The 27,160-nt window shown below is 60.4% G+C and overlaps 2 protein-coding genes and 1 non-coding gene across 9 annotated transcripts in view; 2 read left to right on the top strand and 1 right to left on the bottom strand.

Annotated features, from left to right (window-relative positions):
* Positions 1-9,897, bottom strand: part of ADAMTSL2 (ADAMTS like 2) — a 45,809-nt gene extending 35,912 nt beyond the window's left edge. For 2 of the 3 annotated variants that reach the window (XM_055399089.2, XM_055399092.2), the window contains exons 1-3: positions 9,494-9,629; positions 1,266-1,387; positions 548-1,069 (exon numbers count right to left, since the gene is read on the bottom strand). In XM_055399089.2, coding sequence (XP_055255064.1) covers positions 548-567 — 20 coding nt within the window. In that variant the 5' untranslated portion in view covers positions 568-1,069; positions 1,266-1,387; positions 9,494-9,629. Of the gene's footprint in view, positions 1-547; positions 1,070-1,265; positions 1,388-9,493; positions 9,659-9,760 lie in introns of those variants that run through there. The other variant, XM_055399087.2, reaches the window with a different exon arrangement.
* MYMK (myomaker, myoblast fusion factor) lies at positions 49-19,026 on the top strand. 5 transcript variants are annotated; one of them, XM_088841010.1, is made up of 8 exons: positions 49-181; positions 324-387; positions 3,288-3,385; positions 6,219-7,507; positions 11,021-11,135; positions 11,347-11,495; positions 13,875-13,991; positions 14,593-19,026. In XM_088841010.1, the coding sequence occupies exons 4-8, from the start codon at positions 7,186-7,188 to the stop codon at positions 15,123-15,125; spliced, it is 1,236 nt and encodes a 411-aa protein (XP_088697136.1). In that variant the 5' UTR covers positions 49-181; positions 324-387; positions 3,288-3,385; positions 6,219-7,185; the 3' UTR covers positions 15,126-19,026. The 5 variants fall into 5 exon arrangements, with proteins under 5 accessions (XP_088697136.1, XP_055255069.2, XP_055255070.1 ...); XM_055399094.2 differs by having other exon boundaries at positions 3,288-7,507; XM_055399095.2 differs by lacking the exons at positions 49-181; positions 324-387 and having other exon boundaries at positions 3,288-7,507; positions 11,291-11,495; positions 14,593-14,891.
* Positions 19,027-24,055: 5,029 nt separating this feature from the next.
* Positions 24,056-24,127, top strand: TRNAC-GCA (transfer RNA cysteine (anticodon GCA)). Its single transcript has one exon. It is a non-coding gene; the product is annotated as a tRNA-Cys (tRNA).
* Positions 24,128-27,160: the final 3,033 nt, after the last annotated feature.

The raw sequence follows: 27,160 nt of genomic DNA on the forward strand, positions 1-27,160 counted from the left end.
GTTCTGCCACCAGCAGGAGAGGCGGGGGAGGAGAGCCAGCAACCGTGACCGCTGCCCTGCCACCGTCCGGTCCCTCCTACGTGAGTCCTTCCTGCATGCTGAGAGCTAGGAGCTCCCCATTTTACAGACAGAGAAACTGAGGCTCCGAGACTGCCCAGGGATGCCCAGGGTCGCACGTCTGGTAAGCAGCACAGCCCAGCCCGCTGGTGAGCACATCCCCACCACGGCAGGCTCTTGGATCACGTTCATCCTCCCCAGACTCTGGGGAGGCAGGTCTTATCCATCTCTGTTTTTTTTCCCCTGGGATGTTCGGTGGAACCCAGGCCCACGCTGCCCCCTGTTGGCACACTGGATCGCAGACACGACGGGACCTGTCACACAGCACTGGTGAGCGTGCACACACATGCACACACACACAGGGGCACACACTCACCAACCCCCTCACAGACACCCTGCTGATCACTCTTGCACGCTGGGGCCTCTGCCCGCCCCACCCTGCCCCTCCAGCCAAGCATCAGGGCTCTGCGTCCCCAGTCAGAGTACCCACCTCTCCGGACATAGCTGCATCTGCGTCCAGCCAGAGCCAGAGTGACTAATGGTTTCCCGTGGGAGGGACCCTACAGCCAGCCTGTGCAAACGCCCCAGTGCCTTCTCTTGGCTCTGTGGGACAGCGCCCAGGAGGCAAGCTGCCACCCTGGCTCTGGGACCTCCAGCAGGTGTGTGACCTGGGCTGGCCCCCCATCCACCCCTACCCCACCCTCAACCTCCAGAAGCTGGCCGGGGCTCCCCCTCCCGAAGGCACACCAGCCTTCCCCAAACTCCAGACCCACAGGGAGCTATGACCACGGCTTGGTCCACTGGTGGTCTTGGGGAAGGCCCGGGGCCCTGAAGACCCTAGGAATCGCGGAGGGTGGTCGGTGATAAAGAATCAAGCACAGCCAGGAAGCACAGCCGGAGGACTCATCATGTGCCCAGCGCAGAGCTGCAGACGCTTCCGGAGAACCGGTCCGGCCGGGCTTCCTGGTCCTCACGTGCCCTCTGGGCCCACTGTGTGTGGCTGCAGCCAGACCTGGATGGCAGATCCAGAGGATCTAAGTGTCGGCGACCAGAGCAGCAGCCCAGGCTCAGAAGAGGCCACGCCTGGGGTCCACACTCTGCCATCACCGTTGCTGAAGGTTTAATCGCATCATCTTAGAATCTGTGTTCTGGGGGTGACATCGCCTGGGGCGATGGGGCCGCGGCTGGGGGACCGTCCACCCCCATACCTCTCAGGTCGCCTCGTGTCTCCTGGAGAGCCAGGATCAGGCAGAGTCTCTGGTGGAGTCTCAAGCACTCAGGCCACGACCTCCCAGGGCCCAGCGGAGTGCAACATTAAGAGGGAACGGCCCTGGAAGAAAGAGGAAGCTTTGACCTGTTGGTGAATGAGGGGCTGCTCATTTTGCACTGAGCCCCAGGCCACCCTCAGCTCACCGCCAGCTCATCCAGGGGCCCTCAGCATTGTTGCTTCCCAGCCCTGACCCTGCCCAGGACTCCCCGGGGTGTCACAGAAAGCAGTGGCTCAGGGCCCCCATCTTGGTCCTGCCCTCCCCTCCCTGGCATCCTTGTTCATGCCCATCTGGAAGTGCCTGGCCCTCCAGATGATCTCCTCGGCACACCTCCTCCAGGAAGCCCACCAGGCAGCAGCCCAGCACTTTGATCTGGCTTCCTGGCCCATGGCTGGGACTCACATTGCGTCCCTGGCACCTGCCCGGTCCCAGCATAAAGAAGGTGCTCAGCGCGTGGAAGGGTGGATTTGTCTGGCAGCCCCTGCCCTTTGGGGCAAGGGGGAGGGGGCCCCACCACTCTCTGTGCAGCCCTGGCTGGAGATGCTGTGGACGCCTGTTCTTTTTAGAGATTTTTCGCCAGACCTGGATTTCTGAAGAGCTTGGACACAGAAAAACATGCGCATCTCTGAGGGAAGGTGGGGTGAAGCATGGGAAACCAAGGTGGAAGGACAGGAGCCTGCTCAGGAAAGGGATTCATCAGGCAGGGGAGGAGCACAGTGGGCCGGGGGTGACCGGCTTGGCGGTCCTGGTGGTCGCACAGTCACGCTGGCAGCTGGGCCCTGTCCTGTACAGCCAAGTGTCCAAAACAGAGCTCCGAAGGTGGGGGACCAGGGCCAGAGATCCAGCGAGGCGGTCCTCAACTCTGGCACCCAGAGGCCCGCCAACACGGCCTGGAGGGCCAGGACCCCCACCCTCCCCAACACGGCCTGCTGCCCACCCAGAGCCTGGAGCACGCTGGGCCCCTTCTGACAGCGGAGCCCTTCTTCCCAACGGGGACTGGGCCATCGAGGGCCGCTGTGGCCAGTTTGGAAGTGGTGGGCCAGGACCAGAAGAGGACCAGGCCCCATCAGAGGCCCCAGCGGCCGGCCCCACCCCCACAGCTCCCCGCCCAGCCCAAGGCAGGCCCAGCTTTCTCTGCTCTTCCCCCTCCGGGAGGACCCTCCTCCACAGACCACTGCGGGTCAGCAGTGCACGTGCCTGTCAGTCGCTCAGTCGTGTCCGACTCTTCACGACCCCACAGACCCTATCCTGCCAGGCTCCTCTGTCCATGGGGCTGTCCAGGCAAGAATACTGGAGTGGGTTGCCATGCCCTCCTCCAGAGGGTCCGCCCCGACCCAGGGATCGAACCCGGGTCTCCCACCTTGCAGGTGGATTCTTCACCTTCTGAGCCACCAGGGAAGCCCCGGTGGTCAGCAGGCTAGACCCAAAACAGCTTTCCTCCTCCCTCCTTCCCAGCACTGACGTTTTCCACTGGGCCAAGTCCTGACGTCCAGCGGGGACTATGTGTGTAAGCCTCCTCGCTCTAAAATTCACAAGAAACAGGCGCCCTTGTCTCCAGATGTGGAGGAAGGATGGGGCCCTAGGGGCCCTCGCAGGACTGGGGTGTGAGCTTGCCGCTGCAGCTTCAGGGACAGCCCACCGCCAGGCCAGGGGGCGGGCAGGACCTGCGTCCTTGGGCTCCTGGATTACAAAGCCCGCGCGGGTGTGCAGGAGGCCCCAGGAAAGCCAGGTGCCCAGGAGCTCTGTCCCGTCTCAGCCTCACTGTCCCCTCTGCACAGAGAGGCACACCCAGCACGCGGCCACAGTGGGGGACGGGGGGCAGGGGACGACAAGCCTGCGTCCCCGTCCCAGCCCCCAGGTCCCTTGGGCAGCTGTCCCCGTAGTGGATGCTGAGGCCCACCTTTCAGAAGAGAGTCCCCCTGTAATGACCCACAGCGGATCTTCGATGCTTCTCGTTAACAGACACGCAGTGCTTCCTGGGCCAGCCACTCCCAGAGCCCAGCGCACCTGCCTGTGATCACAGCGACCCTGTGGGACAGCGACGGGCGTCCCTTGTGTCGGTGAGGAGACCGAGGCTCCGGGGGCAGAGGGCACAGCAAGGCCGCAGAGCGAGGAGGGCAGAGCCCGCGCCTGGCCCACCCGGCAGGTGTGCAGGAGCTGGTGGCCGCGCGAGCTGCTCACGTCCGGCCATTAGCCGAACACAGCGCGCCTGCTGTCACAGCGCTGGTTGTGGTGGTCCGAGCTGGCACTCCAGCCTGGGGGCCCCGACGAGGGGTCAGGAGCATCAGTGCCCAGACCCTTCCCACCAGGGGCGGGGCGGGGGTGTGCCTCGTGGGATCCCTGCATCCAGAGCCAAGGCCTGCCTTGCTCGGGGGTGACCGGAGCTCCAGGCTGCAGGTTCAAAATGTAGAGTATGCGAGTGCAACAGCCGGCCCTGCTCTGCAGGCCCCGCCGGGCAGACAGGCAGCTGTCCGGGAAGTGGGAGCCGTGTGGCATTCCGGGCATTTCAGCACCTCTATAAAACCCGAGGGGAGGGGAGGGCGGGTCGGCTCCCCCTCCCCGCTCCCCAGGCTGTGGCTGCCTGGTCAGGTGGCCCACCCCACCCAGAACAGCCCCTGCTGGGTCTCACTGGGACCAGCACCATCTGCTGCAGACAGGGGGCATACTGCCTGCGGTGGGGGGTGGGGGCCTCGGCCAGGAGCAATGCCAGCCTCCCTGCCTCTCTGAGCCTCAGTCTTCTCCTCTGTAAAATGGGGAGACAGAGAGACGTCCAGCTGCTGACACAGCCCAGAGGGACAAAATAGGAAGAGAGCTTGGCACACGCCAGCGCTGAATGAATGTCTGTGTGCGTAAATGGTTTTCAAGATACACAGGGCGGCAGGGCTGAAAATGTGAGAGCTCCCTGTACCGTGGCCACAGGTCAGGCAGGACGGAGAGCTACACTGTGAACTCGGAGGCAACCCCCAGGGGCGGGCACCCTGGAAGGAAGATCCAGGCGTGCTGCTTGTGGGGGTCTGCATTGACCCCGGCACCAGCAGGTGAGGGTGGGGTAGGGGGGGCATATCGGAGGCCAGCTGGCAGGCGGAGCCCCGGGCGGCAGTGAGGATGGGGTGCCAGCTCACGTCTCTGCTGGCTCCGAGCCTGCCCAGGCTGAGCTGGGCTCCCAGCCCGGCTCCCTGCCCTGTGCCTCCAGGGGCAGTACCCCCCCTCCTCCGAGCAACCAGCCTGTTTCTTCTGCTCTGCCCCACCTCCCAGGGGGAGGCGGGTCACTTCCCCAGCACCAGTGAGAGCGGAGGTCATTCCAGTCCTGTCCAGAGCAGGCCGCCTTCCCCCAGGCCAGCTGATCTGTCTCCAGGAGACCAGATCTCTGCGGGAGCACACGCGGGCTACACCCTGACCTCCGTTCTGTGCCCCTCCCCGCTCCTCAGAGGCGGTGGGGGGGGTGGTCCTCCGCCCCAGCCCCTCGCCCCGGCCTGGCCACCTGTCTCCCTTCTTCAGGGCGGGCCCCTCCTCAGCGCCCTGCCTCCTTAATCGCTACCACACATGTGCAGCTCCCCTTCCCCCGGCCCCTCCCTGCTTCTCTGTTTCCCTTCCCCAAGCTCTTAGCCCCGGCCCTGGAGTTTACAGCTGCAAACACACACACACACACGCACACACTCATGCACAAAACCAACTGTGGAGTGTTTTCCCACTTCCAAGTGGGGGGCTGTGGCCCAGAGAGCTCTCTCCTAGCACCCGACGTCCGGTCCATGTTCTCACCGCGTGATTTCTGCTCCTCCAGGAAGCCGGGGCTGGGGGCAGAGGTGGCGACCAGCTTGCCGGGAGTCATCTGCCTCTTACCCAGAGCTGCATGCACGCACACACGCACGGCAGGACCTGGTTTTCCCATTTGGAGTGGCACGGGGCTCTTAAGTGCCAGGCTGCAGCGCTCTGCCGCCCGCCTCTCCCGACTTTGATTCATTCTTTTCACAAAGTCATTCATCCAGCCAGTGTCTGCTGACCACCCACCACATGCCAGGCTCTGCCCGGGGCTTGGGCGGGGAGCCTGCCAGCCGAGCCCCGGGCACACAACCCCAGCAGCTCCACACAGAGGTGCGGATGCTCAGATCGGAGAGAGCAGCATGTGGGGGCCCAGCGCAGAGCACTTCGGCTTACCTGTGCCGGGTGGTGAACCTTCTCCACAGACTCAGAGGTGGAGGAAGTGTGCTCTTTCTGGGGAGGCAGGGAGGCCAGGAGGGGGTTCTGGGCGTACAAGGGTGGCTGGGGGTGCTGAGGGGAGATGGCTGGGCAGGGATGGCCCTGTGTTCTCCTGGAGACCTTGGACTTCACGTTGAGGGTGTGGGTGCCTAGGAAGACGGCACTTGAACAGAAAAAGATGTGACCACGCGTCCCAAGTAGGACTTTTCATCACAGGCAGCAGAAACGGGCTCCAGCCAGTGTACAACAAAACAGAGAGTTTTCTGGAAAGGTGTGAGGAAGCTCCCAGGTGGAAGAAAAGTGGATCAAGTACACCCCGAAGGCCAGGAACAAGCCAGCAGCCTCTCCTTGAGGCACCGACCAGCGAGCGTGGGCACCCCCGCCCCCTGCTTTTCCCATTCTCCAAATTCCAATTCCCAGGAGAACAAAATCCACAGTAGCCACCCAGCGACCACAGGAACAAGCCACGTGACACATGTGGGCGACTCCCAGGGACGTTCCGGGGCCGTGAAAGAATGCACCCGGCATGCGTCCGTTTATACAGGCCTAGACAGGTGTCCACAGAAGCCAGAACAGAGGCTGCCTCTGCTGGGTACTCAATGACCACACTGGAGTGAAGGGGGCGCTGGAACCGTCACACGGCGCTTGGCAAATCCCACCAGACTGCACATTGTGAATCTGTGTGTTTTGCTGCAGGTGACTTCCTTACACTGTGATGAAGCACAAAACGTTTAACAAAAGCTGTCCTCTTGCTGACAACAAATAGATAATCCAGCAGGCCTTGCAGGGAGAGAGTCAGCTGGGTAACTCATACAGAGTTACCCAGAGGTAAGTTGGCCAGCGGATGTGGGCCCGCTGCCAGGCAGTTCCCCCCAGGCCTCTTCGAAAAGGGAAGAGCATCTCCTGAAGGCAGAGGAACACTGAGAGGGCTGGTGTGGCCTTGCCTCCAGGACTGTGATAGAGAAGCTCCTGGTCTGTGCACTTCAGGCTTGAATCAATGTAACCAAACAGAAAGGAAGGTTAGCTGCACTCATTTAGTTACCAAGGAAACCCGTCTGGGGCAGAGCAGGCCAGCAAGACATGGACTGCTGCTGCTGCTGCTAAGTCACTTCAGTCGTGCCCGACTCTGTGTGACCCCATAGACAGAAGCCCACCAGGCTCCCCCGTCCCTGGGATTCTCCAGGCAAGAACACTGGAGTGGGTTGCCATTTCCTTCTCCAATGCATGGACATGGGCTGGTAAAATGTGAGACTTAGCTGCAAGGCTCTTGCAGTGTTTGGTGGTATGGTTTGGCCACTGAGCTGGGTCCAGTTCTTGCAACCCCGTGGACTATAGCCCGCCGGGTTCCTCTATCCATGGGATTTCCCAGGCAAGAGTACTGGAGTGAGCTGCCATTTCCTTCTCCAGGGGAACCAGCTAACCCTTGGGTTCTCCCACCTCTTGCCCCGCCTGTGGACACGTGACTCAAGTAACAGCGTCTGTTCTTTCTCATTCTGGGCTCCCCAGCGCCCCGGGAAGGGGCCAGGATGGAAAGTGGCTGGATGTTGGGGACTGTGTTCACGGGGGACTTTTCTCCAGAGCTGTTGCCTCAGAGAAGTATGGTCTCCCTGAATCAACAACTCTGACCTATCCCAAAAAAAAATCAGAGACAAGTGCTGATCACATGGTCCGTCAGCTGCTGGACCCTCCCCGCGAGCCTCTCGACATGTGCACTCGCACCCCTGCCTCCTTCGGGGCATTTAAACTGCAGCTGCCACCGGGGCCCCCACTGGAAGGAGCAGGCCCTCTCCCTCTCCTCTCCCTGCCCTGGGGACCCCGGCGGCCTGCAGCCCGCCTCTCCTCCCCAGCCCATGGGGACGCTCATGGCCAAACTGCTCCTGCCCACAATCAGCAGCCTGGCCTTCCTTCCCACGGTCAGCATCGCCGCCAAAAGGCAGTTCCACATGGAGGCCATGGTCTACCTCTTTACCACGTTCTTTCTGACGGTAAGTCTGGGGGTCTGGGGAGAGGACCCCCCCACCACCCCTAGAGCACCTTCCCAGGGACAGAGGGCAGGGGCTGCCTTTTCACCACCTCCCTCTGTTGGGTGATGAAGAAAAGTGATGGGGTGAAAGAAAGAGTCCAGGAGAGGGGGCTGGGGGCTCCTCTGCCTCCCTGGACCCGTTTTCCCGTCTGGGCCAGGAAGGCCCTCTGGGGTTGGTGTGAGTGAAACCAAGCCCACGGGGGCCAGGGACCGTCGGTCCAGGCCCGGCCCCTCCAAGGTTCCCCTTCTCTTGTCACTGGCCGACCCCCCTTCCGCGGCTCCTGGCTCCGGCTCCCCACCCCGCCCCTGGTGCCCCAGGCCCCGCAGGGGGGCTAGCAGGGCCCGGGGAGCGTGAGGAGCCAAGGAATCTGCGTCCAGGACGCTGCAGCTGGCCTCGGCGCGGGACGGCCTGCTCACGTACGCGCGTCTCTCCTTCGTGGGGCCTGCGTTTCTCTCGGGGTCCTTCCCGCTCTATTTAAGCTTCTGGCGGCTGGCTCGCGCCCCCCCCCCCGCCCCGCGCCCCGCCGGGCGCCTCCCCCTCGGGGTTCCCCTCACTGACTCCCTCCAGTCGCCTTCTCTCGTCTCTCTGCAGCCTTACGCCCGCGGAACTGACTCTCTTTCTAACTCTCTGGGTCTCTCCCTCCCTGGCCTCAGTCCCCTTGGCCTCCAGGCTCTCTCTGGCTCTATGGATCCGCCCCGCTCGGTCTGTCTCGCTGTCTGTCCCCCTCCCGCCCTACGTTCTGTCTGTGTGATCAAGCGTCTGTACAGATTTGCAGTCAGTCTCCGCTCCGCCTGCCGGACCAACCATGCACCCATCCGCTCATCATCTCCCTGCGTCTCAGCGACTTCCTGCCCCCTTACCCCGTCCCTCTGAAGCTCCTTCCACCACCCTCCCCAGTGGACCCCTCGAGGGGCTCCGCTCTGTCTCCCCACCATATTCCATCAGTCCCAGCCTTGATTGAAGCCCACTTCCCTGGGGCAGCATGCTCGAGGGGAGGTTAGTGACCCCGAGCTCTGTGCGAGAGGTGGCCTGCCCCCTGCCCCGGGCAGCTTGCTTCCCCAGCAGCAGCCCCTCCCCGCTCGTTCGTGGGCATCTTGTCGACAGCCACTTCCCTCCCCCTCTCAGGACCCCAGCTTGGGTGAGGGCCAGGAGGTCTGCCCGGCAGGTGGGAGACTGGGGCCAGGCAGGCAAAGGGCTTCTCCGCAGGGACGAGGGCCTGCAGCCAGGCAGAGGAGACGAGGTCTCGTCCTCCAAGAGCCCACGATAGACCCGGCCTGGGGAAACCACGGTCACCGCCGGGGCCACCCCTCCCTGCCGGGGTGAGCTGGCCCCACAGCTGCCTCCACGGCCTCAGAGGCCTGCCCCGCCCTGCCAGAGGGACAGGGCCAGCTGCCTCCGGTGACAAATGTCCTCTGGCCACAAAGACTCACTCAGCCGCTTTCTCCAGAGCCCCCGGAGGCACCGTCACTTCCCTTTGAATTTTGAACTTTGTGTTGGCGCAGCCGAGACCACCCCCACTCTTGCCTCCCATGTGGCATCTTCTGTGTCCCGAGCAGAAGGTGTGACAACGGCTGGACACCGTGCTGCGTGCTGACTCACGTGGAACTCCCCAGCCCACGCCACCCCGTGGGGCAGGGGCTCTGACCTCCAGGTGACAGAAGCCCCCGCCCTGGCCCCAGGGGCCATCAGCCGCCCCTCCGAGCTCATGGCCAGGACCTGCCATGTCAGCCTCCAGAGGCCACGCGTTTCCTGCCAGGCCCCCAGCTCCACCCCGACCCCGCCAGTGCCACATGGAGCCACGTCCTGGCAGACGCAGAGGCCGAGTGCCCCTTGCCACATCCCCCTGCTCCTTGGCACGTGGTCCCTCCCCGAAGATCACCTGCCCCACCTGTCCCGCAGTAGTGAACCAAGGGCCTGGGGGGCAGGTCTCTTCCTGGGCCAGCTCACCTCCAAACCGCTCCAAACCCCACTCCTTGACCCCGCATTCACAGGCAAGCTGTTGGCTGAGGGCGAGCCAGCTCTGCTGCAAGCTGGGGTCACGGCTGGGACACGGCAGATGGGAGCGAGGGCACAGGCCGCATCCAGAATTTCACAGCGATGAGGTCTGCCCTCCTACAGAGGGACCCGTGCTGTTAAGGGTGTACTGAATACATAAGAGACCGCGGATGACGGGACTGGGGTGGGGCTGGGGGGAAGGGGACCCGTGTCACTCACAGAGTCCGGCCCTGCCTGCCAGAGCCGTGCGGGGGAGCAGGCATTCTCCTTCGTCTATCCTGGAGGGGTGAGCACCTTGATCGGGCCCCACCTGAAGCTGCTTCTCTTTCCTGCGCCACTCATATCCACCACCTGGCTCCTCCCCTTCCACCTTCCCTTTCCCTGGGTCTCTTCACAGGGTGTGGCACCCAAAGCTCAGCACAGCCCCCCAGGCAGGTCTGGCCGGACAGAGGGGAGCAGCACTCTTCTCCGCTGCTCTGGACACTATGTCTCTGCTGATGCCGCCCCGGGGCCCCCAGCGTTCGGGCGCATGCAGCTGCAGCCAGTGGAAGCTCTAAGCTACCCTCACCTTGGCGCGACGCACCAGGCGACCCAGGGCTCCCCCCGACCCCACCGCCCCCAACCGCAGCGCCCCGGGCGCCTCCAGACGCGGACTGCTGTCCTGCACGCCTCTCCATCCTGCGGAGCCGGCTTAACCAAGAGCCCATTGTGCAGGTCGCCAAGCCTGTTTATGCCCTTGAGCTTGTCAAAATAATTACATCACGCAATTAAATATTGCTGAACATGATGAAATGAGTAAACCAAAGGAGAGAGTTGTCCAGAAATAAGTGGACGGCACTGAGAACACTGGCACTTTGCTTTCAAAGTCGATGTTGAGAGACGACCGCAGGAGTCAGGGGTGGGGGCTGAGACGAGGATTCAGCACCTGCACAAGGGTGGGTGCGGGGTCAGGGCAGGGCGCGTCTCCGCCATCTGCCCTCTCTTCAGACGGAACCTGAGAGCTGCCAGCCGGTCGTTCTCAAAATGGGTTCCCTTCTGGCAGCACCCTGAGACCAGCCCGGAGCCTCTTAAGAAAGCAGGTCTCCAACCTCCACCCCAACCCGCTGACAGGGCACCTCTCATGCCGGGTCCGCGCCTGCGTCCTCACCAGCACCCCCAGGGCTCCAGAGGCTCGGTGGTCAGAGGGGTCACTTGCAGGAGAGGAGGTGCCCCACTCTGACCGGGCAGAGCAGACTGGTACCCCAGGGGAAAGGCTCTGGCCTCAGCTGAGCATCCGGACGCTGGGGAAACGAGTCGATCACGTGGGACAGTCCCCGCCCAGTGGGGCTTTGGGGGACCCTGTGGGAGAGCGCGCCTGTTTTTCAGACGGGGAGACAGAGGCCTGGGGCCATTCAGCGGCCTGCCCGAGGTGCCGGCTCGCAGGGCCTGGGGCCCTGGCGCCCTCGCCTCCCCGCTGACCCCCCATCGTGACTTCCGTAGCTCCACCACGCCTGCACCGGGCCCGGCCTGTCGGTGCTCTGCTTCCTGCGTCACGACGTCCTGGAGTACTTCAGCGTCTACGGGACGGCCCTCAGCATGTGGGTCTCACTGATGGGTGAGTGGCCGCCCCCCGCAGCCCGGCCCTGCACGTGGGGGTCAGGACGCCGCGCTGCCCGCCGTCCGCCCGGCCCGGCCGCTGACGGCCCACCTCCCGCTCACCTGTGAGAAAGCACGTGCAGGACGCCAGCGCCTCGACTCCCGTTTTTACAGCCTTTTAAAGCTGTGCGTCCAGAAAGGGCCCTCACCTCACCCCGCCCTCCCCGCAGCGCTGGCCGACTTCGACGAGCCCAAGCGGTCGACTTTGGTGATGTTCGGCGTCCTGACCATCGCCGTGCGGATCTACCACGACCGCTGGGGCTACGGGGTGTACTCCGGCCCCATTGGCTCAGCCATCCTCATCATTGCGGCCAAGTGGGTGCGTACGTGTGAGCCTCAGCGCTCGGGCCGCCTCCCCGGCGGAGACTCTCCCCTCTCGGGGTCTCAACCCAGCTCCCATCTCGTGGGTCGGCAGGCTGGACACGGGGCCTCAGCTAACACACAGAAAGTGACCATCGGCTGCGCCCGCCTTGCAGACCCAGTTTGTATTATGTCTGGACTCCCCAGCTCTGGATCTGACCCAAGTTACTTAACCTCTCTGCCGCATTTTCCGCATCTGTAAAATGGCTGTTATAGTTCAGTGCCTACCTCACAGGGGTTGGTTCAAAGATTAACTGAGATAATGCACTTAGGACTGGCACAGAACCTAGCTTCAAATATGCTCAACAAACAGGAGCTGCTGTGATCCTCATTGTTATTATTATTATTGAAGAGAATGACTGGTTTGGAGATGCAGTGTCAGTTGGAAGTGGCCTGGGTTAGTCTGGGAAGACTTCCTGGAGGGGGTGAGACCTGAGCCTGGTTCAGATGAAGAGGGAGTGTAGTGTGAAGCTGACAGGATCACGGAATCACTTGTGAGCACGCAAGCAGCCTGAGCCAGAGTTTCCAACACTGATGGCCCTTCGCTGGGCACACGGGGATCTAGCACCCACAAGGTCTTTTACATACGGCCCCCAGGCCTCCCCCACCCCAAGGGCCTCCTGGCTGCAAGGACCGAAACCCACTGAGACTAGTCCAAGTGAAAGAGGGATGCTTGGCAGAGTAGGCCCAGGGCGCTTCCTGGGTCCCCAGGGCAGGGTTAAGTAACTGCGCCGCAAGAGGACCAGACGCAGACCTGGGAAAGAGATGAGGCTGGGCAGGAGGTGAGAAGGTGCCCACAGACCCACTGTGCAGTCTGGGGAGGGAAAGTGAAGTCCTGGGGGTTAGCTTTCCAAAGCGGCCCCCTCCTCTCTGTGCCCAGAGAGCAGAGGATTTAGTTTGCCATTTGGATAGCAAAGAGAGCAAGGCTGGGAGGTCAGCAGCATAACAAGAAGTCACGGCAGGACAAGAGAGGCCAGGCTGTGACTCCTCACATCTCGGGGAAGCCGAGCTGGCCCCATGCTGACCCCGGAGGCCCTCAGAGAGCCAAGGGGAGGAAGCGCGCTGGGGTCGACTTGTCTGGACCCCAGGAAGGGCCGCGTTAATTAGCATTCTGGAATTCGCGTGAACACAGAAAGCTCCCCCCGCTGATAATTCCCTCCCTCCCTGGCGGGAAGCGGGGTAAAGGCTCCTTGTTCTGCCCTGAAGGGCTGTCCCTCCGACAGAATCTTGACCCATCTGGCTCTGGGCTGGATTCTAATTAGCCGGGAGAGCGGTCCCTTGCCCGTGTCCCCGTGAAGACCCATGGGAACCCAGGGCTGCCTGCCTCCCTCTATCTGGGGCTCAAATTGTGTTTTCCAGACCATTGAGTGTGGAGTTTATTTTGGCTTTTCCAGGGCAGTTGTTTCCTGGAATGAGGGTGCATTTTTCTCCCGGAGGCTCGTCCCTTCTGGACCAACACTCAGGGAGAAGAAGTGCAGAGAGATGGGTGACCAGGGCCGGGGCAGGGGCCTCGAGTCCGAAGGTGCTGGGCGGGCTGGAGGAGGCCTCCTGGGTCCCCGGGCACCTGTGCCCGAGTCACACTGTCTAGCTGTGCCCACACACCACCCGCGACTTTGCAGGTCCTGAGTCCTCACCAGTGGTGGAAAATTCCAGAAAACTGAACACCGGATATCGGTGCAGAATTTATTTAGTGGCAAAACCGGCCCTGACCCAGCAGGAAGCTACTCACAGTCTCTGTGTGAGCCGCTGGAGGGGGGCGTAGGCGGGGGTTGCCCACCACCCAGGGCGTGTGTGATGGCGGGCTCCCTTGATGGAATCCGAAACGCCCTGCCAGCTGCAGCACTTGCGCTTCGGGTTCTCGGGACGCGGACCTGCATTTTCTCCGTCTGTTTAGCGAATGTGAGCCCATGTCTCTAATTCCTACTTGAGTCACTCTAGGCAGCCCAGCTGAGGCACGGCCGTCTCGCGTGCCGGGCAGGTTTGTCTAAGAAATGCTATGATGAGCCGGTCCACTCTGAAAGTGTCTAGAGGTCTCGCAGGGTCCCACACCGCCAACACCCCTTTGCTGGAGAATACCACACGACTGGTCTCCTCGGGTTGGAAACTTGCAAGAGTTTCTCCAAGAGGCAGACAGGGCAGGGGGTCCTTCTGGGGTCAAGAGGCCGAGGGCAGCCCCAGTCCACCCACCCAGGCAGGGTCTCCCGTGGGTCCTGCAGCCGTGGAGCCTGATGCGCCTGGGCCCCTCCCTGAGCCCTGTTCCCTGCCCCCCCAAGGGTGCCCGGGGTGCGAGTGCCAGCGACTGGGGCCTGAGACTCTCCCTCTGGCCCCACCCCTGCAGCTGCAGCAGATGAAGGAGACAAGGCGCCTGTTCCCGGACAGGAGCGTGTACGCCCAGCAGATAGGCCCCGGCTTCTGCTTCGGGGCCCTGGCCCTCATGTTGCGCTTCTTCTTCGAGGTACCGTGGTGGGGGTGGGGCAGGGAAGGAGCCCCCCACAAGGGCCCTGCTCAGCCCCAGCCCGCTTGGCCTGAGGCTGGATGGGGCCGCACCCCTCCAGGAGGCTCCAGCAGCGCCCCACTCCTGCTGACACCAGCACCCCCCTTCAATCATGGCCTGGTCCTTTCCCGGCACCACCAGCATCTCCAGGGGCAGGGGGTACAGACAGCTTGCTTTTGGTTGGTGCACAGCCCTGAAGGGGCCGGGAGAGGAGCCACACCTCTCGGGAGCGGAGGGGGAAGGCAAGGGGGGAGGTGGGGTGGGGAGGAGGAACCCCACCCCACCGGCAAAGCCCTGGTGAGTCGGCACAGACCTCTGGTGGTCTAGGCATGGAAGGCAAGACCACCGTGGGCAGGCCAGTGACAGGAAGCCTCTTGGAGGGGACACTTGGCCAGACTCTCAAGGACGAGCTGGGCGACTGGGGAGGGGCCCGCTGACCCTGGCAGGTGCCAGGTCTCACCAGGCCCAAAGCCGAGGGCCCAGGGCAGGCGGGGACGGGTGAAGGAAGATGGGCTCGGGGTGGGGGCTGAAGCCGCAGACTGGTCCCGTTCCACCCCCGCAGGACTGGGACTACACCTACGTCCACAGCTTCTACCACTGCGCCCTGGCCATGTCCTTCACCCTGCTGCTGCCCAAGGTCAACAAGAAGGCCGGAAGTGCAGGGCCCCCCGCCAAGCTGGACTGCTCCACCCTCTGCTGTGCCTGCATCTGACCGCACGTGCCGGCTCCAAGCCCCGCCCTACCCCATCCCCAGCCTGCCGAGAGCGCCCCGTCCTGCCCAACCCGGAGGAACGTCGGTCCTCCTCGGAGCCTGAGGCCTCTCCAGGTCTTCGGGAAGCACAGGCCGGGCGCTTCTTGAGAATCCACCTATTAGGTTTGTACTGGGTGCTAAGCACCCCGCTGGAAAGAAGAGAACTCTCTCCCTTCTCCTCGGCCAAGGTCCTGGCAGATGGGAGTGTCTGCGGAGCCCGCAGCCAGCGTCTGTCCCCACCCCTTCTCTCTTCGCCACAAGGGCCTGCCCGCCGCCCCCGGCTGTGCGCTCCCCAGGTCACCTGCCACCTGCTTGCTCTTGGCAACCGGTCTCCCCGCTCCTGACCTGTGCCCTCAGGCTCAGCGCACCAAGGCCAGCCAGGCCGCTCTGTCCCTGGCCCGGGCCTACCTGTCCCTTGGCACCCTTCCTGCCAGGCCCCTGAATTAAGCCATTGCCATGTCCTGTCCACCCTCACCATTCCATCCAGCCCTGGAAGCAAGTCTGAGTGGATGGCACGTTCAAGGCCCAGAGGTGCCCTACTCTGATGGGGAGAGAAGGTTGGAAAGTGATGTAGGGTTAGGAGTATAGTATGAAAGTCACTCAGTCACGTCCGACTCCACGACCCCATGGACTGTAGCTTGCCGGGCTCCTCTGTCCATAGGATTCTTCGGGCCCAGAGCTCGACACGGCAGTGCTGACCTCAGCCCACTGTCCGCGGGGCCTGGCACCACTCCAGGCACCTCATTCTGGAGTGCCCTCCAGGCCTTCGAGATCCCACCAAGGGTGGGCCCGGGTCTGGAACCCCAAGTGAGGCCTCCGGGCTCCCAGGCCGGGATGTGTGGAGGTCAGCCCGCTCCTGTCCAGGGCCCGCTGGCACCGCCTGGCAGTGGGGGCGGGAGCCGGCCGCCCAGACATCACCTCACAAAGCCGAGGCTCCCAGCTTCCCAAATGATCCAGGCACATCCGTCAGGCAGGAAGTTACCTACACCTGTCTGGGGCCTGTTTGTATTTCCAGACATGCAGCCACCCACCTCCGCGCCCACCACGTGGGGCAGCCCCTGGCGTGTCCTCAAGTCACCCCGGCCACGCTTCAGGGGCTGGGAGAGAGCTTGCACCGAGGGCGGGGGACCAATGGACCCCGCAACCCAGCCCCTGTGTGTCTGTGGGCCCCCTTGACGGCCCAGGGGTCCCACATCCTGGGGGCCTGGCCACCCACAGCCCAGCCCTGGCCCCACCCCTTTCTGTCTCCACAGTCCGCTAGCGACAGAGCGGCCCCCCAGCACTCAGGGTCCTCGCCAAGCCTCGTGGGGCAAGAGCTAACTCGTCACAGCTCCAGGGCCATCAGCCAGACGCATCCCCACGGGAGGGCACAGAACACAGTGGGGCCCCGGCCCAGGGGCAGGCAGGTGACGCCTTGATCGGCTTCAGGCCTTGCTGTGGGGGTGCGAGCACACATGTGCACACGCAGACACACACACACCTGAAGTGACTTCAGGTCTGCCCCTCTGGCCCCGTCTCCCAGTTCCACAGGGGGAGACTCACACCTCAGCGCCAGGGGGTAAGGCAAAGTGCCGACTCTGGGGGCCGTGCGGGTGGAGGGGAGCTGGGCGGCATCACTCCATACATCTGCAAGGTGGCTGGCCTCTGCCCACTACCTCCCACTGTCCGCCGACCATCCCCCCTACCCATCACCTCCCGCCCAGCCCCCCAGGGCCCCCCCAGCGAGCACGCCCCAGCTCCCAGCCCCATGGCAGTGCAGTGCGTGGAAAGTTGGAGGCCGCAGCCTGCTCCCGAGCAGGGAGGAGGCAGGGGCCTGCCAGGCGCGTAGGGGCTGCACCCACAGGCTGCTCACTGCGGCTGCCCTGATTTATGAGGCCGTCTGGGAGCCCAGCCAAGTCTGTAAGTCATGGACAATTAGGAGGCGCGCTCCAGGCCTCAGCCCCGTCTGCCTCTCGGGCTTCAGGCCCGACTGCGCCCCTCCTGAGCACTGCCGGCCCCCACGGAAACCCCCTCGGAGGGTCCCAGGGGCGGGTCCTGAGCCCACTTTGTGGGTGAGGACCCTGACGGCCGGGGAGGCGGCAGCTGGCCCTCATCCCTTGGGCATGGATCACTGAGTTGGTGGCAGTGCCCAGGGTCTTGCCAGACATCCTAGAGGCATATTCCTCTGGCTTGAAGGAACACTTTGGCATCTTGGGGGTGGAGGGGAAGGGTTCTACCCAGGGGTCAGAGGGGAGTGCCCAGGGACCAGGAAGAGAGGCGGCCACCTAGAAAGGCCTCCCAACACCCTAAGACTGACAAGAACCAAGTACAGTGGCCTTCAGGCTCCAGCACCTCTGATCGCAGTGTCAGGGAGTCCTGGGGTCTTCAGGTCCCTGGAATCTGAGACTCAGGTCCCTGGTGCAGGAAGCGCCCCCTTCCCAGGGCATCTGTCCCGGGCCACCTTGGGCTCCAGACTGGACTGCCCATCCCACCCAGCCCCAAGGCAGGGAGGACTGAGGTCCCTGAGTCCTGAGATTTCCAACAGTAATGTCACTGGAGGCCTCGAGCGGTGCCATGCCACGGAACTCGCTTTAACATTGGAGACGCTTGCCCGGGCAGTATCCGTCTGACACACAGGCTCGTGGGCCTCTCAAACATGCCTGGCAGAGCTGGCTCTTTAAATGGCAGCTGAGTCTAATTGATCTGAATGTCAATAGCCACACGGGTAGGGTTGCAGATAAAATACAGGATGCCTGGTTCTATTTGAATTTCAGATAATAGATAATTATCTTGCCTCAGTGTGTCTTAAATGTGCAGCACGCTTGCAGGAGACCTACTTAAAAATGACTCTATTCCTCTGAAATTTAAATGTAACCCAATGTCCTGTGTTTTATGGGGCACCCAGCCCCTATGGCTAGCAGCTCCCCATAGGGCAGCTCATCTGCAGGAATCAAAAGGATGGGCAGCTCCCTGGACACGTGGGTTTGGGTGCCCAGGGTTCAAACAGCAACACGGGCAGGGAGGCCGCAGCGCCCATTGCAGGCTGTGGCCGGGGTGGGGCGGGGCCTGGGCTCGGCTTCCAGACCCTGCAGAGTGGCCTGGGCTGGGCGGGCACAGGCCCGCACTGGACTCTCGGGGCCTGGGCTCGGCTTCCAGACCCTGCGGACTAGCCGATGCCCTGGCCGAGCACACGCGTGCCCCAGGCCCACTCACACTGCCCCCCTCCCCAGCACACTGTGAGCCCCGTCGCGGGGAGGAGGAGCGGGGCACGGCACACACCTCCGGCGGCCCAAACGGAGAAGTATTATAAACATTTGCAACAACGTAGACAAAACAGTCTATTGTAGCAGCCCCTCCGCCTCCCCCCAGGGCTGGGGCGAGGTTGGCATGGTGTGGGGTGGGCTCGGGCCCCCGCCAGGGCGTCCTCTGTTTGCTCAAGCGGAGGTGTTTTCGTCTGAGGGCAGTCTGCACGCTGTGGCCTTTGTCGCGTCTGCTACTGAGATTTCCTGTCTCTGCTATTCTCTTCCCCGGCAAGACCATCTGAAACCCAAAACTTTTATTGCCCCTTTTAAAAAACAGCTTTACAGCTCGCCATCTCCTGCATCCCGGTCTGCTCCTCCTCCTCCTGCTCGGAGCTGCTGCGATTGTAGTTAGGGGAGGCCTGCTGGGTGCTGTGGCAGGAATTCGCCCTGGTCTCCGCCGCAGGGTCTTGGCGGCAGGAGCTGCAGGGAGGAGGGCCAGGTATGTGGGCAGGACGATTCTGCAGAGTCGGCAGGAAGCCCTGGGGTGTAAATGCAGCCCAGGCCTGCAGCTTAGCTGGTTAGCGCAGCGGCGAGCTGAGAGCCAGGGTCCGCAGAGACACACAGCACATAACCCCTCCCCCCGCCGGGGACCTGGCCACCCCCCTTGAGGTTCTGTGCCCTGGAGCCTGGCTCGTCCCATCCCTGGGCCCACTTTCACCACCTCTGACCGGGAGTGACAGCCTCTCCCTGCCCGGCTCTCAGGCCCATGAGGGTGAATTAGGTCAGAGGCTGGCTGACTGACTGACGAGGTCTTGGGAACAGAGAGAAGGCAGGAGAAGGAGGTGGGAGGGGCCAGGGGGTGGGAGGCAGTCAGGGTCCCGCCTATAGTTTTCCGCTGCGTCCCCAGGCAGGCTCGCTGAGTCCCCCCAGCCCTCTCCTCCTCAATGCTCGTCCATTTGTAATAGTGTTCACTTCACGTGGGTTTTGCGAGATTAAATGAGATCACTGAATACAGAGCGCTAGCAGAGTGTTTCTTTAAACGTTATTGTTTAACGGTGTCATTGCCACTTTCATCATCAGTGGCCACAGACAAGCAAAGGAGTCTCTAGAACGTAAGCAGAGGATCCTGACCCTCGGGGGACGTTCACCCCCGAACACTCCCATTTGACAAGGAAACAAAATGCTTCAAAACAAGTGTCTGTTATGCATGAAGGAATTAAGCAAGGCAGGCTGCCCGGAAGAGAAAGGTTTGAGACCGAAACTAGAAAAGCAAGTGGACGGAACCACGTGGGCCTGCAAACACCTGGCTCTCGGGCCTCGCTGATGATGGCTTCCACACTCCGAGTCTAACTCTCTCCCTGAGCTCCTGCACCCTTCCCGAGAGTGGTGAGAAAATCACTGCTGACCCGAAGGCGGGATGGTGCCAACAGCTGAGAGGGGAACAGTCCCTGTTCCCATCTCTGGTGTGGCTGCCATGGAAATAGTCGAGACGCGTCCTGGGGGCTCCAAGGAGCGCCGGCTCATTATGTCGGCACAGAGAGAACTCAGCGAGAGGCAAAGCGAGAGATGGGTGATTTAGGAGAACAGGACACTTAGCAGGCTTACTAGTATGTGGCGAGAGGGGCCGCACCCCGAGAACTTAGCGGGCTGCAGTTTCATAATCAAAGGAAGTGTGGAGGGGAGAAGACTGCCTTCTTCCTCTCTCTTGAGGAGACGTCATGCTTGCATCATCAGGTCCTCCTCCACGTCAGGCTGGGGGTTCCTTGTCCCCACATGGTCAAGCCAGGACCGTCATGGCGCCATGGAAAAGAACAGAAGGTGGTAACATACGCTAAAAACGGCAGATGGTCTCAGGTTTCAGTAGGATGCCACCTTTCCCTTATATTCTTGTTTCCAGTGTGCCCCGAGGAGCATGTCCTAGGAATCATTAACTCGCTGAGCTCCCGGGGCAGGATGTCGGGCTCACGCCACCGTGGTTTTATGGTTCCGGGCCACGTCTCGCACTTCTGCCACACGGCTTTGTTGCTCGGCAAGCCAGCTTGGTTTTGTGGTCACGTGAACCTGCTTTCTTGAGTGATCATTAACTTCCAGGGGTCTCTAGGACTTTTTTTCTTTACTTAAAATCCCCTAGTGGGATTAACTATTTAATCACCCTCTACGCTGTCCCTAACACCAGGATTGGGCTTCCCTGGGGGCTCAGTAGTAAAGGATCCGCCTTCCAAGGCAGAAGACACAGGGCAAGTGGTTCAACCCCTGGGGCAGAAAGATCCCCTGGAGGAGGAAATGGCAACCCACTCCAGGGTTCTTGCCTGGAGAATCCCATGGACAGAGGAGCCCGGTGGGCTGCAGTCCACGGGGTCTCAGAGTCAGACACGACTTAGCGCACGTCACCAGGACAAGAGAGGTGATTTCGTCTGGCGACTCAGGGTCCAGAGACGGAGGAGGAAGCTGGCTGCCCCGGGTGGGCACCAAGCGGTCCCCCAGCCCCTCAGTCCACCAGGAACCAGGCAGATCTTCCAACTCCCACGGTCTAGCAGGGGCAGCAGAGCCAGGAATGAGAGGCGAGGGCTGGGGGTCAGGAACGTCCCTGCAGAGAGTGTGCTGTTCACTGACCTCAAGGAGATGGGGCGGAGCTCCAGGAAGAGGGTGAAAAGTCAAACAGGTACATCTGGGAACCGCAGGGTCTGAGTGGCCATAGACGGCCGTGAGCCCGGCGAGGTGGAGAGTGGATAGGCTGGCTCCCAAGGGCCCAAAGGCTCTGTGGGAGGATTTTAGGGGGTCAGGTCTCACTGCCGTGAGAAGGGGGGCAAAGCCCAGGGAAGAGAACAGAGGCTGCCGCCCAGCAGGGGGCCCCAGTGGGCCAGGCGAGGGCAGAGCAAGCCGGCGTGGGGGGGGAGGGTCGCCCCTGACGGAGGGCAGGCGGTGCATGCACCGGGCTGGCAGACGCTTGCTGGCTCCCCTGGCTGCCCCCAGGGAGGTGTGTCTGCATGCTCTGAGAGTCCAGGGAAGTCATCCGAAGCTTCTGAAGAGCCCGCTGGTTTTGTCAAGCCGCGGAGAGTCACGGTCAGCCCCAGGGCCCTTGGTCCCTCGCCCTCCTGCTTGACTGTGGCGAGGCGGAGAGAGAGGTGAGGACCAGCTGGCCCAGCGGGCAGTGAGTACCACCCATGCCAACGTCATGCCTGGAGGGGCCAGGAGGCATCTGAGACCCTCTGAAGTCTGAGAGCTCAGTTGGGGGGTCTAAATCTGCACCCGGCTCACACTTACCCAATGTGGGTCAGACCAGTAAACGGGCACATTTTTCCGTATCTGCTGTGGTGAGGGCCAGCTCACAGCTCCTGGAAGAGCCCACGCTTGATAAATGGCTGGCCTGTGACCTCAGAGGCTTTAGCCTTGACCCCTTGCTGACTTGCCTTCACAAAAGCAAGAGAAAGGGGAAGGGGCCGGCTCTGGAGTGCCCACTCCCCAGGGGCCATGCAATCTTAGGCGACCCTCAGCTCCCAATACCTCCAGAAACAGGGACCCCTGCTTATCCTGCTGAGGCCATCCAATGGCACCTCCCCTGTGGCCACCCCCTGCAGACCACCTCCCCTGGCTCAGGAGGGCCTGCAGAGGTACACAGGAGCCCCATTTCACCGGCAAAGGGGCGCCATACTGTGGAGTACCACCCACCCCCCATACACAGCGGAGAAGCAGAGGCTAACAGCTCCATCCAGCCCTCTGGGAGCCGGGCCACAGCTGGAGAGACTCAGGGCCCAGGCCAGGAGGCAGCCAGAGGCGGCTGTGACCACCCCATGTTCAGGGCCAGGCTGGATGGGCTGCGGAGAAGGAAGCATCCAGCCTGTGCCTGGAGCGCACACCCAGCCAGACCGCCACCTTGTCTCCCATCACGGCAGCTGGGCCCCCTGTGCCTTCACTGGGAGCCTTTCGTTCTCCTCATGGGAGCCTGTTGGCCGAGAGCCCCAGGCGGAGCCCGGCGAGCGGGCAGCCGTGGCCACATCTGGAAGAGGTTTGGCAGAGCCCAGGGCCCCCCACGCCACAGCCGCCAGCCTCGGAGCTGCAGCTGATAAGCGCCCACTGCCGGCTGGGACTCCAGGAACCTGCTGGGCCCAGACTCACAGCCCTGAGTCCAGGGGTGGGCGAGGGGGCAGGGGCACAGGGCACTGTCTGCTCCCAGGCCTCCAGCCTGTTCCAGAAATCACATCACAGTAGGACCCAAACGGCGACCTCGGAGGCGCCGAGGGCTGGCTCACCCCCGCTGCAAATGCCTGCTTTTCTGCACAAGGTTCCCAACGCCGCTGTCCTAGGGATGGGGGTCGTCACCCCCTGCGTCAGACTCCGAGGCCAGGAAGGGGCTTTCACATGTGTGATCGCCCCTTCGTCCCCACGCATCTTGGCCATCCGCCTGCACAGACTGGCAGATGCGGATGGCTGTGTGTGGGTGTGTCTGGGATCTCAGACCAAGAGATGTGACATGTTACCCCATCTGGCATGGGGTTTCCCCGTCCAGCCCCGATGTCCCTGGGCTTCCTATCACCGCAGAAGCCTCACTGTGGACGGGCCAGCCAGGCTACTGGGCACTGCACCCTGCTGTGAGCTCTCAGGGAACTTGGCTGCTGGGTTCATGGCCATCTCTGTACAGCGATGACCCCCTCCAGCTGCCCGGGGGTCCCAGGGAGCCTCCTCCCTCCCCCCACCCCCGCCCACCACCAAGTCTGGGGCATGACTGATCAAACCGGCAACCCCAGCAAACAAACCAGGGCAAGAATCAGAAAAGGAGCAGGAAGTGCAGGAGGTGGAAGGAGCCGAAGGACGAACTCAGCCCACACCTCACCTGCCGGACGCTTGCCCACGTGGCTTTATGCTAATACGAACTGACTCCTGCCACCTCAAGCTCTGAGACAAGCCCTGAGATCCACCTTACTTGGATTTCCATGAAGATGTGTTATTGATTAATTTGTGGATTCTCAGGCTATTTTACCGTTGTCATTATTATTGATTTCTGACCGGTCCTGAGTTCAGCCAATGCTTCAAAATGGGCTACCTTACGACCGAGGGTGTGTGGCCAGTTGCCCTGGGGGCCCTGGGGGAGCCTGGTCACACTCTGGAAGGGTCCATCAGAGCTGGCGTGCCGTTGTTTTGCTTAGACCTCCTACATCCTTCCTAAGTGGTTGATGTCCCTTATTTGGGTCTAGTAGTCACTCAGTTGTGTCTGACTCTTGGTGACCCTATGGCCTTTGCAACCCGCCAGGCTCCTTTGTCCATGGGATTCTCCAGGGAAGAATACTGGAGTGGGTTGCCATTCCTTCTCCAGGGGATCTTCCCAATCCAGGGACTGAACTCGGGTGTCCTGCATTGCAGGCAGATTCTTTACTGCTGAGCCGCCTTTTAGAGGGTTTGTAAATCTCATGATCTGGGACACACAGCCTTTAGAACAAAGGATGCCAGAACACCTGGATGTCCACAGTCAGAAACCTCACACCCTGTCCCAAAAATTAACCCAAAAAAAAACAGAAAGCTTCCAGCAGAAAACAAAAGATAAAATCCTTGTGATCTTGGGTGAGGCAGAGATTTCTAAGACAGGACACCAAACGTGCAATCCATCCAAAAATCATCAGTAACTAGACTGTACAAAATTTAAAGCTTTTGCCCTTCAAAAGACATCATTCAGTCAGTTCAGTTCATTTGCTCAGTCGTGTCCGACTCTTTGGACCCCATGGACCGCAGCACGCCAGGCCTCCCTGTCCATCTCCAACTCCCGGAGTTCACTCAAACTCATGTCCATCGAGTCGGTGATGCCATCCAGCCATCTCATCCTTGGTCCGCCCCTTCTCCTGCCGCCTTCAATCTTTCCCAGCATCAGGGTATTTTTCCAATGAGTCAGTTCTTTGCATCAGGTGGCCAAAGGATTGGAGTTTCAGTTTCAACATCAGTCCTTCCAATGGACACCCAGGATTGATCTCCTTTAGGATGGACTGGTTGGACCTCCTTGCAGTTCAAGGGACTCTCAAGAGTCTTCTCCAACATATTTGAAGGATATATACAGGCTAAGGGCTTCCCTGGTGGCTCAGATGGTAAAGCGTCTGCCTGCAATGCAGGAGACCCAGGTTCAATCCCTGGGTTGGGAAGATCCCCTGAGAAGGAAATGCACCCCACTCCAGTACTCTTGCCTGGAAAATTCCATGGACGGAGGAGCCTGGTGGGCTGCAGTCCACGGGGTCATGTGTCAGCGGACACGGCTGAGTGACTTCACTCAGTTCACTTCGTACACAGCAAAGGCCTGGTATCCAGAACATACAGATAAACGTTTAAAACTCAATGAGACGACAGATAACTGAAGAAAAAAAAAATGGGCAAAAGATTTCAACAGACACTTCACCAAAGATTTATGAATGGCCCATAAGCATATGAAAAATGCTCAGCATCCTCAGTCAACAGGGAAATGCAAATCAAACGACACGAGATACCACTGCACACTCACTAAGGTGGCTGTAATCGTAATGACAGCACTTCATGGAGACAGAACCATCAAACTTCTACAAGAGGAAAATGCAGAGAGGCTGACTGGTGACTGCCTAGGACTGGGGGTGGGGAAGCGACACTCGCCTGCAAATGCGCACAGGGGAATCTGGCGGGGAGGGTGGTGGGCGCATCTTAAACTGGGTCGCAGGGACTCCCTGGTGGTCCAGTGGATACGAGGCCACCTGCCAGCGCAGGGGCATCAGTTCAAGCTCTGGTCTGAGCAGATCCCACGTGCTGTGGGCCGCTAAGTCCATGCTGCAGGACCCACATGCTGCAGCTCCTGAATCCCGTGTGCCCAGAGCCTGTGCTCCGCACCGAGAAGCCGGGGTGCGGCAATGGAGAGCAGCCCTCGCTTGCCTCACCGAGAGAGAGCCCGAGCACGAACACAGAGACCCAGGGCAACCAAAACTAAACCGGATTGTCGCGAGGGTTCCGTTCACAAAAGCGTTGGGTTTAATATGGGTGGGTTTGTGGCGTGGAAACTGCACGTCTAAACCCCTTTTCTGAAAATTCTTCCATTCCAGATGGTGGATTTGTGGCTTCTCCTTCTAGTTCTGCCAAATTTTGCTTCATAATATATCTTGAGGTTTTGTTATTAGGTGCATTCGAAAGTAGAACAGTTCTATCTTCCCAATAAATTGATTTCTGTTTAGGAATGAACGACTCTTTCTGGTAGTTCTTTTTGACTTACAGGGTGTTTTTTCTTTTTTTCCCCAAGCTTTAAACGTTTATGTTGTATTGGGGTATAACCCATTATAGTCGAATACTCATTGGAAGGACTGGTGCTGACACTGAAACCCTAGTATTTTGGTCTCCGATGCGAACAGCCTACTCACTGGAAAAGTCTCTGATCCTGGGAAAGACAGGGGGCGGAAGGGGAAGAGGGCATCAGAGGATGAGACGGCTGGATGACATCATCAATGCGATGGACATGAACTTGGGCAAACTGCGGGAGATGGTGAGGGACGGGGGGCCTGGCGTGCTGCAGTCCACGGGGTCGCGAGGAGTCGGACACGACAGGGTGACTGAACAACTACATAGCCGATTAACAATGCGGTGGTAGCTTCAAGTGAACAGAGAAGGATAAAGTGTCTTCTCCTGATGTGAAGACAGTCTTTCCAACGTTCTCTGGCTTCGTGTTTGCATAAATGCTTCCTTTCTATCTGCTTGTATCTTTATGTCTTAGGCAAGTTTCTTACAAATATCAGCTGGATTTTGTCCTTTTTATCTGGCCTGAAATCATAAAGCCTCATCACTACATCTTTTGACCGTTCTATTAGTTTCTATGTATTGTAATTGCCGATATACTTGGGCTGATTTCTGCCACCTTATTAATATTTTATCTTTCTCATGTTTTGCTTGCTCTCGTTTTGCCTTCTGGATTCTCGCGCCTTTTGTGCTACTTCTCTCTCCACTGGGTTAGAATTTACACACTCTTTCTCTTCTTTTAGTGATTGTCTATTGAAGTCGATTCGAAATGAATACCCTTTTTTCTCTTTTAGAATCTTTTCGTTCCAACTGGCCACACACACCCCGTCCCTGCACGTTTAAGGCCAGTCTTCCCTCACGTTTTTGCACTGTCTTCATTTGAATCCCACACGGCATTTTTGCTGTCCGCGTTTACCCCAGTGTGCCCGCATGGGTAACAAAGGCTCTGACTTCCGTCCTCTCTAACGTTCCTGGAGTCCATCTGGGGTCACCTTCCTTCTGCCTCGAGTGTGTCCTTTAAAGCTTCCTCAAGTGCAGTTGCTCGTGGGACACTTCCTTGGTTTTCCTTTGCCTGCTAGCGCTTTTCTCTGTTGACATCTAGGCCGGGAGCCTTCCGCTTGTGGCGTTTTGACGATGCCGCTTCTCTATTTTCACGCTCCCGTTGTTGCTACTGAGCAGTTGGCTCTCGGCATCAGAGTCCTCGGCGGCGGCCTGTGTCCTCGTGACTGTCTCAGGGCCTCTCCTGGCCCTGCTGTCCTGCTTGTTTACTCTGAGTGGAGAGGTGCGGATCCCGTGTTCTCAAGGTGCTTGAGATTCCCTGGGCTTCTTGGGCTTGTGGTCAGTTGTCTTTCATCAAATCTGGAACCGCTCCGGCCTTAATCCTCTGCAAACACTGCGTCTGTCCCACCTGCTCCTCTCCTCATTCTCTGGAGCTACAGCTAGTAATGTATTTACCCCCTCACTCCAGCCTCCGTGCCTTTTCTTCTCATATCTCCCACGTGCGGTTTTCCTGATTCCTGTGACTTTATCCTTCAGGTCACTAGTTTCTCTGCAGTTGGGTTAAGCTGTTGCTACATTTATCCTTTGATTTTTAATTTCAAGTGTCACGCACTTCTTACTTCTAGGAGTCGGCTTGCTATTTACTGACGTAGTCAAGTTCGCTTTCATTTCTTCTATAAAACATATTCACTTTGTTTTCTGGGTCTGATGGTGGGTCTGAAGGCAGAATCTGAACTTTCTGCCGATCTGACTCTGCACGCATGCTGTCACGCAGCCGTGTCTGACTCTTTGTGACCCCACAGGCTGTAGCCCGCCAGGTTCCTCTGTCCATGGGATTCTCCAGGCAAAAATACTGGAGTGGGTCGCCTTTCCCTTCTCCAGGGGATCTTCCCAACCCAGGGATTGAACCCGGGTCTCCAGCATTACAGGCA

Source organism: Moschus berezovskii, chromosome 11, assembly GCF_049115385.1.
Source record: "Moschus berezovskii isolate FMDL1 chromosome 11, NW_MosBer_1.0, whole genome shotgun sequence".
Lineage (NCBI taxonomy): Eukaryota > Metazoa > Chordata > Mammalia > Artiodactyla > Moschidae > Moschus > Moschus berezovskii.